This window comes from Mobula birostris, chromosome 4 (genome assembly GCF_030028105.1).
Source record: "Mobula birostris isolate sMobBir1 chromosome 4, sMobBir1.hap1, whole genome shotgun sequence".
In the NCBI taxonomy this organism is placed as follows: domain Eukaryota; kingdom Metazoa; phylum Chordata; class Chondrichthyes; order Myliobatiformes; family Myliobatidae; genus Mobula; species Mobula birostris.
This window is the reverse complement of record NC_092373.1, coordinates 99,501,032-99,516,898: the sequence shown is the minus strand read 5'-3', so window position 1 is coordinate 99,516,898 and position 15,867 is coordinate 99,501,032. Positions and strand designations below refer to the sequence as shown.

Here is a 15,867-nt window from a genome sequence, read left to right as displayed (position 1 = left end):
GACTGTGACATTTCGAAGCATACAATTTAAGATAGTGTTGGTGAAGCACAGTGTCGACTTACTGGCAAAAAAAACTATAAATTACTGTATTACAGGTTTCCCCTGCCATCCGAAGGTAGAGCGTTCCTATGAAACGGTTCGTAAGCCGATATGTCGTAAAGCGAAGAAGCAATTACCATTTATTTATATGGGAAAATTTTGTGAGCATTCGCAGACCCAAGAATAACCTACCAAATCATGCCAAATAACACATAAAACCTAAAATAACAGCAACATATAGTAAAAGCAGGAATGATATGATAAATACACAGCCTATATAAAATAGAAATACTTTTCCACAATCATTACTGAACTGTTCTCTGTAGCGAAAATCTCACGCAAGCGCCGTCAGCAGAAAATCTCACGCAAGCGCTGTTGGCAAAAACACGGCGCAAGTGCTCTCCAGTGACCTTTAAGCTACGAAGCTGCCAAATCATACCAAATAACTCGTAAAAATACACAGCCTATATAAAGTAGAAATAATGTATGTACAGTGTAGTATCACTTACCGGAATCGGGAAGACAGCGCCGAGCACACTTATGATGGTCTGTGGCTGAGTGGGAGTTTGGGTGGTGCAGTGGCCCCCACCCTCCGGGCCGCCAAGCAATACATTGCTGCGAAGCAGCATTGCCTGGCACGTAATTGTCGGCCCAGATCAGTGCCGATTTCCGATTGCATCGTCTCTGATCTGGGCCGACAATTACGTGTCAGCGGCACCTAATTAATTAGCATGTTTATTTCGGCTTTTTTCTTAAAGATGTGCTGTGTGCCTCCCGGCTACTGTTGCATTCTCCACGAATCGGTATCTGGCCGTGGCCTGGGGGGTTGGGGTGGTGGGACACTGGGGTGTCATCTCGTCGTCTGTTTCCATTAGGGCAGGCAGGTCATCTTCTATCTCTGCCCGCCTCGATGTCGAAGTTTGAGGTTCGTCATCTGCTGTGGCTGATGTGGAAGGCTTGCTTGGCTGCTGGACCTCGCGCATTTTTCTATCACACAGTTCTTTGTAAGGACTCAAACCATCCTGCAAATATGCCCTAAACCAACGTACCCTTTCAAAATTAAAGTCGTACTTTATCATTACTCATTCGGTTTCGATTGTTATCCTTTTTTCTTCCAATTGCATCAGCTCTTCATCTATCAGATCTTGATCATGGGATGCCAAAACCTCTTCAACATCATCTTCGTCAGCTTCTACAAGCCAAACTCACTTTGTCCTTACTTCGTTCACCACGATCGAAACGCTTAATTATGTCTAGTTTTACGCTAAGTGTAACACCCTTACGAGCTCTTTTAGGCTTTTCCGATACCATAAAATTCATCTTGCAAACGGCTGCTCACAGGCACGTGTTAAAGCAACGCCGGCGAGGATGCAGTTCCAAATCCAGGGGAGAGCGGCTGCTCGGGGCGTGCGCTGCCTTTTATCGCACGTTGCTCCGTGAGGTTTGCTTACCTTTGCGCTGAACTGAAGCTGTGGCCTACAACTAACTGGGTCCTGGATTGGCTGCAGTGATGACTGGCTTCATGGCTGTGGACTCACTTTCGTGAACTTCAGTTCTGAATCAATATACTTACTTTTATTGTTTGCATGACTTGTGTTTTTGTTTGGCTCATTGGGCGCTTGATGGTCTTCTTTTAAATGGGTTCTATTGAGTTTTTTGTTCTGTGGCTGCCTGTAAAGACGCAAATCTCAACATCTCAAGGTTGTATGTAGTATATATATATATTTTGATAATAAATGTGCTTTCAACTGTGATGCTGTTTTACAAACAGCTATACTTGAGAATTTCACTGGGTTGAGCATTCCAGTATCTAATTTTAATAATTTGTCCGCTATATAAAATCGGAGTCAGCTGCTCCCTGCTGAGTTTACCCAGTACTGTGGATAGATCTCCTTAATCTCCTCTAAGTTTTAATGTCAGCCATAATCAGGTCAGAATCAGATTTAACATCGCTGCATATGTCATGATATTTGTTAACTTTACAGCAGCAGTACAATGAAATACATAAGTAAATATAGAGAAAATTGAGTTCCGCTAATTATATATGCACCTATTAAATAGGTAAGTTAAAATAAATAGTGCAAAATAACAGAAGTAAAAAGTAGTGAGGTAGTGTTCATGCTACATGAAAAGATTCTGGGCTTCTTACTGCTACCTGGACCCCAGAGTGATTTTGACTGCTGTCTGCCAGGTGCAACAGTTAGTGTTACTGAATCACAAGTCCAGGGTTCAATTCCAACCCCAGGGGCTGTTTGTGTCAAGTTTGTTCACCTTCTCAGAGGGTTTTGTCTGAACGATATGGTTTTTATTCACATTCCAAAGATGCATCGGTCAGTTACTTGACTGCTGAAAATTACCTGATATCACCAGGGTTCCTCACTGCCCATCATGACACGTGGCAGAAGGATGGTGTTAAAAGCAAGGCTTCACTGTCCCACAAAGACCGTATGTCAAACTGATGAACACTTGATGCAAATTAACAGTGAGTGATATTCTCAACTGTTGAATTCTTCCACCTTGTTAAAGTGAGAAAGCAGAGTTGCTGGAAACATCCCTTACTTCAATAACACTTCTAGTTTGACTGCCATCACCATATAACAGCAAGCAGCTGTGCTGCGATCTCAGAAGCCAATTTCAATCGTCTCACCTCTGGACCTGACTCCCAGTGCTCAGTCAGTGGTGTGAACATGCACTTGCTCATTTAGAGGATACTGCATCAAGTGAAGTCAGAAATAAGGAATCCTACTCATTAAGGAAACAGCCTTTCTTTTCTCAGTAAAATCAGTTTGCAAAAATTCCACCGTAATACAACTCCACACACAGTTCTATATATTTATTGGGAGCATGCGTGAGTTACGCATTGAGTTAGTTATTGGGTCTTGGGGTTAGATGGAGTTTATTCAGCTTGTGGATGGGTGGAAAATCACACTTATCCCTGAGCTTTGCAGAATGCTCGCAAATATACAGAAATTTTGAAATAAAGAGAACCTGTGTCAAACAAAAAGCATGAGCTCAAAGATGATTCTATAGAGCACAATCATAAAAACAGCATGCCAAATGCTGTGAAAACTCTTCAAACATTAGGGAACGTGCTATTTAAGTATGAAGTGCCTTTCCTTTGCTCAACTTGTTCTGGTTCTAACCTGTAAGTTTATGGCACATTAATGAAAGTGGAACAACTTAAGGAGCCACAAAATTAATTCACAGTGGGAGAATATTCCGTCCATTGAGTCCATGCCGGTTCCCAACAAAGCAAATCCCACCAGTCCCCTTCCCACTCCCCTCTGACTGATCCCACCAGTCCCATTCTCACTCCAAATCCTATCAGTCCCATTTCCACTCCCTTCTGACTGATCCCACCAATCCCATTCCCACTCCAAATCCCACCAGTCCAATTCCCATTCCCCTCTGACTGATCCCACCAATCCTATTCCCACTCCAAATCCCACCAGTCCCATTCCAACCCAAGATCCCACCAGTCCCATTCCCACTCCCTTCTGACTGATCCCACCAGTCCCATTCCCATTCCAAATCCCACCAGTCCCATTCCCATTCCCACTCCTCTCTGACTGATTCCATCAGTCCCATTCCCACTCCAAATTCCACCAGTCCCATTCCCATTCCCACTCCTCTCTGACTGATTCCATCAGTCCCATTCCCACTCCAAATCCCACCAGTCCCATTCCCACTCCCCTCTGACTGATCCCACCAGTCCCATTCCCACTCCAAATCCCATTAGTCCCATTTCCACTCCCTTCTGACTGATCCCACCAATCCCATTCCCACTCCTCTCTGACTGATTCCATCAGTCCCATTCGCACTCCAAATCCCACCAGTCCCATTCCCATTCCCCTCTGACTGATCCCACCAATCCTCCCATTCCCACTTCAAATCCCACCAGTCCCATTCCCATTCCCCTCTGACTGATCCCACCAATCCCATTCCCACTCCAAATCCCACCAGTCCCATTCCAACCCAAGATCCCACCAGTACCATTCCCACTCCCTTCTGACTGATCCCACCAGTCCCATTCCCACTCCCCTCTGACTGATCCCACCAGTCCCATTCCCACTCCAAATCCCATCAGTCCCATTCCCACTCCCTTCTGACTGATCCCACCAGTCCTATTTCCACTCCCCTCTGACTCATCCCATCAGTCCCATTCCCACTCCCTTCTGACTGATCTCACCAGTCCCATTCCCACTCCCTTCTGACTGATCCCACCAGTCCCATTCCAACTCCAAATCCCACCAGTCTCATTACCACTCCCTTCTGACTGATCCCACCAGTCCCATTCCCACTCCCCTCTGACTCATCCCACCAGTCCCATTCCCACTCCCTTCTGACTGATCTCACCAGTCCCATTCCCACTCCCTTCTGACTCATCCCATCAGTCCCATTCCAACTCCAAATCCCACCAGTCTCATTACCACTCCCTTCTGACTGATCCCACCAGTCCCATTCCCACTCCCCTCTGACTCATCCCACCAGTCCCATTCCCACTCCCCTCTGACTCATCCCACCAGTCCCATTCCCACTCCCCTCTGACTGATCCCACCAGTGCCATTTCCACTCCCCTCTGACTCATCCCATCAGTCCCATTCCCACTCCAAATCCCACCAGTCTCATTACCACTCCCTTCTGACTGATCTCACCAGTCCCATTCCCACTCCCTTCTGACTGATCCCACCAGTCCCATTCCAACTCCAAATCCCACCAGTCTCATTACCACTCCCTTCTGACTGATCTCACCAGTCCCATTCCCACTCCCCTCTGACTGATCTGTGTCACATGTCTCTTTCATTCTTATCCATAATAAGGGGCAAACTACAGTATTTTATAAACAGAAATGCACATGTATGTGGGATGTGGGAAGAAACTGGAGCAGATGGGTGAAGCCCACAGAATATACAAACTCTACACAGACAGTAAACATGAATTACTGGAGCTGGAAGGCATCAGTTATTAACCACTGTGCTATTCATAGAGAGATAACTAACAAAATATAACAATGAGATTCTAGTACAGGTAACTAAAAATTTAACCAAACACAGAGGTTTGAGGATTGGGGAAAGAATTATAAGGGACCGTATATTTGAGTACTTGGTTAGACAAGGACTGATTAGGGGTAGTCAACATGGCTATGTGCATGGGTAGATCGTGTCTAACCAGTCTTGAAGTTACCAGGAAAGTTGATGAAGCCAAGGCAGTAGATGTTGTACAGAGCGTAGGTGTTCAGCGAAACGGTCTCCCAGTCTGCGTCGGGTCCCACTGATCTCCCTCCCGGCATTTGTCCCCCCCATCCCTTCCCACCGATCTCCCAGGGTTAGCCATAGCCCTCTATTTTTCTAAGCTGCAAGTACCTATCCAGGAGTCTCTTAAAAGAACCTATCGTATCTGCCTCCTCAAGGAGCCTCCAATTCTTCAACGAGTGTTGCCTCAGAAAGACAATGTCCATTATTAAGGACCCGCCAGCACTCAGGGCATGCCCTCTTCTCATTTTTACCATTAGGAAAGAGGTACAGAAGCCTGAAGGTACACACTTAGAGATTCAGGAACAGCTTCTTCCCTTCTGCTACATAGATTCCTAAATGGACACTGAACCCATGAACACTACTTCACATTTTTTATATGTATAATTTCTGTTTTTGCTCTATGTTTAATCTATTCAATATACATGTATACATTTACAGTAATTGGTTTTATTTATTTATTTATTTCTATATCACGTATTGCATTAAACTGTTGCTGCTAAGTTAATAAATTTCATGACACATACCGGCAATAATAAACCTGATTCCCATTCTGAATTGGCTGATATGTGACTCCAGCCCAAGCATGTGGTTGACACCTAAATGATTTCTAATCTACAAAAACACTCAGTTCATAGCCCAATTACCAGGCCCTAAAACATCTTCTGTTGTTATAAGATGACTGAACAATCCACAAGTACGGACTTTTGATCTCATCATCTACGCCATTATGGCCTTGTACTTTATTGCCCACCAGCACTGTAGTTTCTCTGTAACTGTAACACTTTATTCTGTTATTGCTGTCCCTAGCACTGATGTGATGTGATGTACAGATAACATGCAAAACGAGAGTTTTCATTGCGTCTCGGTATATATGTGACAATAATAAACCAATTCACCAGGAAGGAATGTACTTTCCTCGCAGCCAATAATATCCACAACTTGGAAACAAACCAACACAATGGGGCCAATGATATGGTCTGTCAGTTACTTACCAGCCTGATTGGTGGTCACATTGACTGACACGTGCTGTGGCAAAAACGTACTCTTGCCCGAAACTCCGTTGACAGCCTGAATCTCAAAGGTGTACGGCGTGTGTGCCCAGAGGCTGCTGATGAAGACTCTGGTTTCAGTCAGACCATACTGCCTGGGCACAAACTCGACGTTCTCATCACATCGTGTGCATAACTTGCGGTTGCTGTGACACTTCTTGCAGATGATGTTGTACATGACATCGTCACGCCCACCAACGTCACGTGGTGGGTGCCATTCCAGAGTGATGGAGGTCTCATTTACACTGGAGATCACATTCCGTGGGCCTGAGGGAACACCTGTAAACAACGACAGAATCATATGAATACAGTGCCCCAACAACAAACAGAAAACAGGCAATGTGCAACATCAGTACAGTTTACATTCAGAGCCTCAGAAAAGAATTACCACAAATGAGGTAGTCATCTGGCAGACAATGCAAGAATTAGTTGGTCAATGTCACACCCTGGTTTACTGTAATCCTCTGAATTCTGCTAAGGCCTGCTCAGCCACTTTGTAAATGAGTTTATAGAATCAGCTCTCACCTCCACTTTCAGGTCCTAACAAATCTCCAAGTGAAAATATTTCTTATTATTGTCACTCTAGATTTTAGTCTCTGAGGCCAATATGAGAGCATCCTTCAGGAGGGTGAACCCACAGTAAACATCTAGCCCACACAGTGCACCTGGTCAAGAACTGAGGTACTCGTGCTAATCATCTGGGTAGACTGCGTACATCTTTAACCTCTCACTTCAGCAGTCTGAGGTACCCGACTGCTTCACACAGGCTTCAATCATACTGGTACCCAAGAAGACATCATAACCTTCCTAGCGACTATTGTCCAGGAGCACATATCCACTGTGAAGAAGTGCATTGAGAGGCTGGTGATAAAGCCTATCAACTCCTGCCTGAGGGGTGACTTGGAGCTGCTCCAATTTGGCTACAGTCACAACAGGCAACAGCAGATGCCACTTCACTGACTTTTCAATCAGCTCTGCAACATCTGAACAATGAAGATGCATACGTCAGGATGGTTTTCATTGACGATAGCTCAGCATTCAACTCTATTTTCTGCACAAAACTATTCACTAAGCTCCAAGACCTGGACCAGTACAACTGGATCCTTGATTTCCTCACTTGCAGACTCCAGTCAATATGGATTGACTACAACATCACCAGCACAGGTACATCACAGGGCTATATACTCTGTCCCTGCTCTTCTTGCTATGACTGTATGGCTAAGCACAGCTCCAATGCCATATTTACACTTGCTGTCAGTACCACTGTAGTTGGTCGAATCCAAGGTTGTGAGGAATTGGCATATAGGAGAGAGATTGAAATTCTAGTCAAATGGAGCCACAACAATAACCTCTCACTCAACGTCAGCAGAACGAAACAGCCTACAGGAGGAAGAAACCAGAGGTCCACGAACCAGTCCTCTTTAAAGGGTTGGAGGTGAAGAGAGTCAGTAACATTAAATTCCTTTATATTATCATATCAGATGATCTGTTATGGGACCGGCACACAAGTGCCATCACAAAGAAGGCAAGGCAGCACCTCTACTTTCTTAGAAGTCTGTGCAGATTCAGCATGTACTCTGAAACTGTGAGAACTTTCCATAGGTGCACAGTGGAGAGGCTCCTGACTGGATTATGGCCTGGTATAAAACACCAATGGTGAAGACTAGAAAAGCCTGCATAAAATGGTAGATACAACCCAATTCCTCACAGGCAAAGCCTTTCCCACCATTGAGCACATCTGTAAGGAGTGCAGCCATAAAAAAAGCAGCATCTGTCATCAAGGAACTCATCATCCAGCTGATGCTTTCTTGCTGCTGCGGTTGGGAAGAAGGTACAGGAGCCTTAGGACCAGTTGTTACCCTTGAACTATCAGGATCTTGAAGCACCTCAATTCTGAACTGATCCTGCAACCTATGGACTCACTTTCAAGAACTTGACACCATATTCTCTGTCTTATTTATTTACCATCTATTTATTATAATTGTATTCACAGAGATTGCATTCTTTTGCACATTGGTTGTTTGCCAGTCTTTGTGCCCAGTTTTTCACTGGCTCTCTTGTACTTTTTCATTCTATTGTGAATGCTGGCAAGAAAATTAATCTCATGTAAGTATATGGTGATATATAAGCACCTGATAATAAATTTACTTTGAACTCTGAGATTTCCTGCAAAAGACCACGAATAATCATCTCACATTTGTTACACTCAATAATGAAAGTAAGTTAGACTTACTTTAGCAAAACCTTTATAAACATCTACTTCATCAGCAGCTTGTTTCTGTTCCACTAAGAACAGACTACAACCTTCCATATAATGAAAGGCCCTCAAAGTTGTTCATGTCTGAAAAATCACTGTTTCCTTCCCAAGCTTTTTCAATAATCTTGAGAAAGCGGTGGCTGTCAGCCTCCACCAGGGATCTATAAAGCTGTAATAAAATCTCCTTTCTTTCTGTAGTCTATCCATATGAGTTAATTTGCGCACAACAGAACAGTTTATTTTGCCATCCCAAGGGATTACGTGTGGTGGGACATAGTTCATGACTCAGCAATGCTTCTTCTCTAGCTCTGTATGAGATGAAAACAGAAAGGCAATGGTTCTTTTAATTCCGTCACTATTTTGTTCAGCTTTGGACTATGATCAATCAGTACCCAGTACTTCATGTCGGATGTGGGCATCACTTACAAAGCTAACATTATTGAGGATTGGTATGTGTTCCTGTCTTACCCTTCCTGAAGTCCACAATCAGCTCTTCTGTCTTACTGACGTTGAGTGCCAGGTTGTTGCTGCGGCACCACTCCACTAGTTGGCATATCTCACTCTTGTACGCCCTCTCGTCACCACCTGAGATTCTACCAATAATGCTTGTATCATCAGCAAATTTGTAGATGGTATTTGAGCTATGCCTAGCAACACAGTCATGTGTATACAGAGAGTAGAGCAGTATCTTGAGCTGCAGAAGATGGGTGAGTTTTCATCTGTTTACTGAGGATAAGAGATAATTTGGAGGACATTCATATTGCTAGGAAGGAGGGATCTACATCCTTACAGTGCATTAAGGTGAATAAATCACCAGGGCATCCTTAAACTTTGTGGGGGGGCTAGAAGGAAGTTGTGGAAGCCTTTGTAGAGATATTTGTTTCACCATTTGTCATTGGTGAAGTTGCCAAGGACTGGAAGGTGGCTACGGTTGTTCCATTCTATAAAAAGGGTAGCAAAGACTAGCCAGGAAACTACAGGCTAGTCAGTTGGATATCACCAGTGGGGAAATTACTGGGAATTCTGAGAAACAGGATCTGCAAGTATGTGGATAAATGGAGTCTGATTAGGAGGAGTCCACATGTGTTTGTGCATGGAATGCTTGATGAAACTTTTAGAGATTTTTTGAAGGGATAACGAAAAGCTAGATGAGGGTAGGGGAGTGGATGTTGCTTCTTCGGTTTAAAAATGCCACAACACAACACCCCTGCTGATGATTACGACATGGGTGGAAACATGACAATCAGTTTTGCTAAGTCTATTCTGCATTGCAAGAACAGAACTTTCTAAACCATTCCGTAGTTTTTCAGTAGTCCAACGATATTGCAAGTTTGAATGTGAGCACGGTTAACTCCGTGGCAATGGAGTTCTGCACTACAGTGCAGTTGTGGTTGGCACCTGTACACAGAGAAACAATGAAATGAACCATCTGAGGTATAGCAGTCAGACAGTGGGAAAACAACAAGTGAAGTAATAACAGACAAAGGAGGGAAGGAAACAAAGATAGAAACAGAGTCAGGGAGAAGGTGAGTAATAGATGGGAATATTGGAACATTTGGAGACTGAGATGTATTAAACAGATTAAAATGTAGAGACAGTTAATCTATGTCAGTCAGTGATCAATACTTTGATTAACAAAAGATGCACAACCCGCTATAATAATGAATGCAAGTGTGAAATGAAACAACAGAGACTGAGGAAATTGATATTCAATTTGCAGAGAGGGAAATGCAGATGCATGGGAAGATCAATAGGTAGATGGCAAGATGGAAATGGTGATGGGACTTTAGACATATGGCATACAGGGAGAAAGAGAGACATGAGATGAGGACTTCACTGCTTCAGTGGCAGTGTTTAGTGGGGATTTTAAAACAGGTTATAACATCCATTGAGCACAAGACAAATCCAGACAGAAGCCCACAGGGTCCACTGGTACTCCATGTGTGATTTCATACACCAATGGATTGAGATGACATCATAGACCACAAGAGTAAAGCCGGAGTAATTTATCAACACTGTCCTAACCCAGATACGTCTCTTGCAGTGAAAATGAAGTGGAGCAGTGCCACGTTAAGGCAATCTGTCACGGTGGGCAGATGGCTCCTCATATCCAATCATATGACTCTACAGGAAGTAATGCAGGGGATATTATGTGAAGGAGGGCAGCAAACTAGAGCACAGAATAATGAAAATTATTACAGATTAATTTACAGGAAATCTGGTTAAGTGGATGAGAGAACAAGGAACCAGAGGGTATCTCAATATGGTAGGTACAGGTTCTGCTGACATTAACACAAGGAATTGATTGTGGACTTCAGGAAGGGGAAGTCGAAGGAACACACCAATCCTCAGTGAGGGATCAGCAGTGGAAAAGATGAGCAGTTCCGACATCTCTGAGGATCTATCCTGAGCCCAACATATTGATGTAATAGCAAAGAAGACATGACAGCAACTATATGTCATTAGGAGTTTGTGGAGACTTGTTATGTCACTAAAGACTGTCGCAAATTTATACAGATGTACTGTGGAGAGCATCTAACTGGTTGTATCACCTTCTGGTACAGAGTGTCTCTGCACAGTCTTGGGAAAAGCTGCAGAAAGTTGTAAGCTCCATCATGGGCACCAGTCTCCCCAGCATCGGGGATTCCTTCAAAAAGCGATGCCCTCAAAAAGGAGGCATCCATCATTGAGTACACCCATCACCCAGGACATGCCCTCTTCTCATTGCTACCATCAAGGGGGAGGTACAGGAGCATGAAGATACACACTCAATGTTTCAGGAACAGCTTCTTCCCCTCTGCTATCTGATTTCTGAATGGACAATGAACCCACGTACACGACCTCACTATACTTTTGCTCTCATTTTGCACAACTTACTTAAATGAATTTTCACTATACATTTCCTATAACAATTTTAGTTTTTTATGCATTACAATGTACTGTTGCTGCAAAACAACAAATTTTACAACATACAGTATGTCAGTGATGTTAAACCCGATTCTGACATCCACAAGGATTGATTTAGTCAAACAGTCAACCTGTGTTGGCCATTCTATGCAATGCATTCTCCAGCCAGCTATGGGGCGGATTGACCCAAATCATGTTCAGATCATCACCTTTTGCATTTGTAATGACCTTATTGTTTGCTGCCTCTGGTGAAACCATAAATGTCTTCTTAAAAAAAAAGAATCTCTCAAGAATTCATCAGATAACTGTAGAGAAAATTTACTCATTGACACACACACGGTCAAGATCTTCCACAGGTCAGTGACATAAGAAAATTTTGTGTTAATCAGGAACAGAACTGAGAAGTCAGACTAAAATGTAAGCTTCCTGAAGCTTGAAGGTGTCCAGACCTCTGAGAATCATATTTGGTTCTGACATCCCAACTTGTATCTCAGCTGCATGCGCCTTCAGGAACAACTTCCATAGGAGCGCAACTAGTTGCCACTCCACCATGAATATCAGGAGGTACCAAAGCCTCCTAATCACAGTAAGCAATGCATGAAATGCTCAACAGACAGACATGAGAATGGCAACAATTACTCCTAGCCCTGAAGTAATCCTTCTTAAAAACTCTGATAATTGTTTATTATTGTCACATGTACAGTGAAAAGCTTGTCTTGCATATTGTTCAAACAGGTCAGATAGTCAGATCATTACACAGTTCATTGAGGTAGAACAAGGTAAAACAATAAAAAAATGTAGAATAGAGTGTAACAGCTACAGAGAAAGTGCAATGCAGGTAAACAATAAGGTACAAGATCATGCTGCACACACAAAATGCTGATGGAACACAGCAAGCCAGGCAGCATCTATAGGAAGAGGTACAGTCGACGTTTTGGGCCGGCTTCGTCAGGACTAACTGAAAGAAGAGATAGTAAGAGATTTGAAAGTGGGAGGGGGAGGGGGAGATCCGAAATGATAGGAGAAGACAGGAGGGGGAGGGATGGAGCCAAGAGCTGGAAAGTTGATTGGCTAAAGGGATACAAGGCTGGAGAAGGGAGAGGCTCATGGGACGGGAGGCCTAGCAAGAGAGAAAGGGGGAGGGGAGCACCAAAGTAAGATATTGTCCCTCTCACTATATCTTCTCCTAAGCCTATAAAAATAAACCCAACAAGTTTAAACAGAAAACAACAAGATTCCTCATTGAGCAAGTCGCTCAAGAAAAACTACAAGGAACTCTGAAATGTTAATCACTCTTGTTAAATAACAATTATCCAAGTGCTCTAAAACAGTGGTCCCCAACCTCTGGGCCGTGAAGCATGCAGGGGTGCACTGCTGCATTCTTCACAGATCGGTATCGGTCTGCGACCCGAAGGTTGGGGACCACTGCTCTAAAAACCTCAGAGCCCAATGCTCTCTGGCTCCTTGAACAAGGACGAAGGGTTCATTACAGTACCCCCTCTCAATGACCGAACACCTGACGGCCCAGGGAGACCTGAAAACTCGAGAGACATGGGGAACTTGAGAGGGTCCTGGAAAACTTGGGGTGTCACGGTATTGTACTGGTTAGCACAACACTTTACAGTACCAGCAACCCAGGTTCAACTCTCACAGCCGTCTGTCGGAGTTTGAGTGAACGATTTCTGGTTTCTTCACACGATCTAAATTGCACTGGTTGGTAGGTTAATTGGTTATTGCTGGCTGTCCCATAATTAGGCTAGGATTAAATTAGGGGTTGTTGGGCAGAGGGTTGGAAGGGCCAGAAGGCCTCTTCCATGCTGCAGCTCAATAAATAAATAAAAATAAAAAATTTCGAGATAGGGAACATTGAGGTAAACGTCTAAAACCTTGAATAGTCCTTGCAAACCTGGAGGATCATGGGAAGTCAGTGGGGAGGAGCACAATGGAAAACCTGGATGACCTTGAGAACCTTGAGGACTGAGGATATATAGACTATATAGACTAGGGATACTTCAATGGGGAAAAAGCCCTGAAACCTGGGAAAGCCCATCAACATAGGTTAGAGAACCTCGGAACATGGATTCGAGAAACTTGGAACATAGCCAACCTCCTTATAAGTCCATCTCCTGGCAGAACCAGGTTCCTGCTCCTCCTCTTCCTTTTGACTTGTCCCAAGTCTACTTGGTGAGGTTGGTGATTAAGAACCTCTATCCCTACATTAAAAGACACATATTTCAAAGCTATGTATAGCAGCTCAAACACCGCTTTTCCAGAATGCCTTCTGATAAGACATTTAGTAGCTAAAAATACCTCTACCTACCCATTTAATATAGCCAAACACATGATAAGGAGATTATCTTTATCTGTCACATGTACGTAGAAACATCAATACATACAGTGAAATACTCTGTTTCAATCAAATCAGAAAGGGGCAGCCACCAAGTGGCATGGTTTCTGAATCATTTTCTGAGTCGAAGAAAAGCTAACCCATGGAAACACTTCTCAAATATACTGAATTTCTCACTAAGTGCCTTACTAATAGGGTTATGTGTGCCAGGCATATTATGTCATCAGTAAATGCACTCTCTTGATTAGATTCTCTTTTGAGGCTGTATTTTCTTCCATATACTTATCAGCATCCTGCTTGAGAAGCAACTTGGACCTGCTCCATATTGTCTATTGTCATAAAAGGTCAACAGCAGATGCCATTTCATTGGCTCTTCACTCACCTCTGGAGCATCTGAACAGTGAAGATCCATACATCAGGATATTCTTCATTGACTACATTTCAGCATTCAATACTATCATCCACTCAAAAGTAACCAATAAGCTTCAAGTAATCGGCCTTAATACCTCCTTGTACAACTAGATCCTCAATTTCCTCACTTGCAGAGCCCACTCAGTTTGGATTGACGTAACATCTCCTTCACAATCTCCATCAGCACATGTGCACCATAAGGCTGTGTGCATAATCCCCTGCTCTACACTTATGACCGTGAGGCTAAGCACAGCACCAATGCCACATTTAAGTTTGCTGGCAACATCACTCTTGTTGGTGTGAGGTTGAACATCAGTGCCTCAATAACAACTATTCACTCAATGCCACCAAGACCAAGGAACTGATTATTGACTTCAGGAGTATGGAAACAGAGTTCTCATTGGGAGATCAGAGTTGGAGAAAGTTAGCAACTTTAAATTCTTCAATGTTATCATTTCAGAAGACCTGTCCTGGGCCCAGTATGTAAGGACAATTACGATGAAAACACAGTAGTGCCTCTACTTCCTTAGGAGAATGTGAAGATTTGGTATGATATCTAAAACACTGATAAACTTCTATAGATGTGTGGTGGAGAGTATATTGACTGGTTGCATCACAACCTGGTATGGAAACACAAATGCCCTTGAAAGGAAAAACCTACAAAAAAAATAGTGGATATGGCTCAGCCCATCATGGGTAATGCCCCTCCTACCATTGACTAGATCTACATGATGGGTTGTCACAGAAAGCAGTATCCATCATCAAGGACCCCCAACACCCAGGTCATGCTCTCTTCTCACTGCTGCAATTGGGAAGAAGGTACAGAAGCCTCAGGACCCACACCAACAGGTTCAGGAACAGATATTACCCCTCAACCACGCAAACAACAGGAATTCTGCAGATGCTGGAAATTCAAGCAACACACATCAAAGTTGCTGGTGAACGCAGCAGGCCAGGCAGCATCTCTAGGAAGAGGTACAGTTGACGTTTCAGGCCGAGACCCTTCATCAGGACTTCCTTCAGTTAGTCCTGACGAAAGGTCTCGGCCTGAAACGTCGACTGTACCTCTTCCTAGAGATGCTGCCTGGCCTGCTGCGTTCACCAGCAACTTTGATGTGTGTTACCCCTCAACCATCAGGCTTTAATCTGTTGGAAGATCACCTCTTGTGCAATATATAGGTCAGAAGTTAATCATCCCAATATAGTCTGAGGCAAGTCAAGCATCAAATAGGGTGTAATATACATTACTCAACAACATGCTGTTACCAAACTCTGATCTAATGCCAGGTTAGCAATTTGACACATCTTGTTGTCGTGTCTGAGAATGTGTCATTTGCTATTAGACTTCCTTTAAGTGGCAACAGCTCAAAACAAGCTGGTAAAAGTGCTGGCTAATTGGATGCTAGCAAGGAGGTGGAGCAGGATTTCATATCCAGTCATGGCGAAATATTCCTCTCACATGATTATTGGAGGGAATAATAGCGTATTAGTATTAATGGTGCCTTATGGATGCAGTGGAAGTGGGTAACCCAAATGGATGCTGCTTCTTTAACTTTGTGAAAAATGAATATAGTTGCAAATGATTTCACTTGCCGAGGGATG

General features: G+C 43.5%; 1 protein-coding gene across 3 annotated transcripts in view; it reads right to left on the bottom strand.

Annotated features, from left to right (window-relative positions):
• The window catches only part of ephb1 (EPH receptor B1), a 774,921-nt gene that overhangs the window by 347,482 nt on the left and 411,572 nt on the right, over nucleotides 1-15,867 (bottom strand). For all 3 annotated transcript variants that reach the window (XR_011885740.1, XR_011885741.1, XM_072255851.1), the window contains exon 5: nucleotides 6,287-6,622. Coding sequence is in view for 1 of the 3 variants with exons in the window: in XM_072255851.1 (XP_072111952.1) it covers nucleotides 6,287-6,622 (336 nt within the window). In the remaining 2 variants the exon portion in view is untranslated. The remainder of the gene's footprint in view (nucleotides 1-6,286; nucleotides 6,623-15,867) is intronic.